At 38.7% G+C, this 1,931-nt stretch overlaps 1 protein-coding gene across 3 annotated transcripts in view; it reads right to left on the reverse strand.

Moving 5' to 3' along the window:
* The window catches only part of PHKA1 (phosphorylase kinase, alpha 1 (muscle)), a 243,454-nt gene that overhangs the window by 230,024 nt on the left and 11,499 nt on the right, over positions 1 to 1,931 (reverse strand). For all 3 annotated transcript variants that reach the window (XM_006764336.2, XM_006764335.2, XM_006764334.2), the window contains exon 4: positions 890 to 1,058. In XM_006764336.2, coding sequence (XP_006764399.1) covers positions 890 to 1,058 — 169 coding nt within the window. The remainder of the gene's footprint in view (positions 1 to 889; positions 1,059 to 1,931) is intronic.

The following is a 1,931-nucleotide window of genomic DNA, read 5'->3' on the forward strand; positions in this document are numbered from 1 at the left end:
TAGGAGCCAGGAGTCCTGGATTGCGAAAGGGATGTCTGACTGCTGGTTTAGGCCCAATCCCTGTAAACTGGCAGTAGGACATCCTTTGAAGGGTCCCAAATTGGAGAGGGTGCAGGCCAGGCTGAGGAACACACCCTCCCCCATGCACGAATTTTGTGCACCGGGCCTCTAGTATATATATAAAAGCCTAAGCCACCAGTCAACTGTTTGACTGGTCAACCAGTCACTATGACGCATACTGACCACCAGGGGGCAGATGTGCAATGCAGAAGCTGCCCCCCTGGTGATCAGTATGTGCCCACAGAGGGAGCACTGCTCAGCTGACCTGAGCGGGGCCAGGATGAGTAGGAGCGGCAGCTGTCTGCCATTTCCCGCACTACTATATCTCTTGGGGGATGTTGGATGCCAGTTTCAGCCTGATCCCCACAGGCCATGCCAAGGGACCCCACTGGTACACAAATCCGTGCACTGGGTCTCTAGTATACTGATAAAGAGTAGTATAAAGTAGATGATTCAATTTATGTTAATACTAACTATAGGCTTGTCAGTGCATAGTATGAGAATAAGCAATAAACTTAGTCCTTTCCCATCTCATGGTATCTGAGGATTAATAAAAGATAAAAATACTCATCTAATGAATATCTACCCCAGATTTCATGGTTTTCAATGAAAAATATTAGTAAGTTCCACAGACTTGTTTTTCAATGTAAAAGAATACCAACTAGATCTCAAAAAATTGTTTCTCTTTATAAAATTTGCAAAATATTATGTTTTCAATGTGCATCTTTGAGCAATGTAGAGAGCTTTGTTGTTTTCTGGGGAAGGCATGTGTGGTAGAACAAGTACTCCACACTGCCATGGCTCCCACTACTTCTGTCCTTGTACTGACCTGAGGCAGTCATTTGTGCTAAGAAGAGCAGGTACACAGAGGTAGCATCCAATTGCAGGTGTCCCCACTGGTCGTCACCCACTACAGTGGCACAGGTTTTTGTGTTGTACTTGGCATGGAGGCTATCCTGGGTACTCTGACTGTATTTGAAGGACTCTACTTTATCCACCTGAAAAAAAAAAAAAAAGCAGTCATAGAAGGCTCTTCTGAAAAAGCAACCCATATGGCACACATCTGTAGTACTCTAACTAAAAGAATTAGTTCCTGAAGCTTAGATTTGATTATGTGTGCACCTGATATATAATAGTAACTATTATACCTTTCAATATGGTTCATTAAATTAGTGACTTTAAACCTATTTGATTAGGTAGAAAATGAAAATATCTAAAAAAATTAAAAATAGCAAAGAAGGAAAAAAAGAAGAAATGATGGCTGTGAGATAACCATAGAGAGAGCACTAGTGAAAAAGTTTAGCAAGTCTGGAGTTGATTTATTTTATTTTAGACTTGCTGAATGACTGTGAATGGTCATTTTATTAATCTGGGCCTCAACTGCTTCTTCTAAAAAAATATTGGTTTCAAGAAAATTCAGATTCAAGGTGTGCAACTTATGTAAAGATCTTCTATGATAAAGGGAAAGCACAATTTTTGTAAAACACTTTTGAATGAAAAAAATATCATAAACAACGTAAAAGATAAATTGTGGCCTGCTAAAATTATTTGCAGTATATTCAGGAACTCCTCAAATAGGCAAGAAATAGACAGTCCAAAAGAAACACTCAAAAGACCTAACAGGTAATTTAATTGAAGACAAAATGCGAAGTTTTAATCTACACATGAAAGGATGCTCAACTTAACTCAAGATGAGGAAAATGGAAATTAATGCAAGGGGATGTAATTCCTTGGCTCCTTATCTCCAATCATAAAATCTGAGACACTTCTAAAGGATTTTTCCCCTAAGTTTTTAACCAAAATTTATTTTTATATGGAGCTATTTATAGTTTTTATTAATTTTCTTGGTGTGAAAATGTGTGTTTCCCTAC

Source organism: Myotis davidii, unplaced genomic scaffold (genome assembly GCF_000327345.1).
Source record: "Myotis davidii unplaced genomic scaffold, ASM32734v1 scaffold481, whole genome shotgun sequence".
Classification (NCBI taxonomy): Eukaryota; Metazoa; Chordata; class Mammalia; order Chiroptera; family Vespertilionidae; genus Myotis; species Myotis davidii.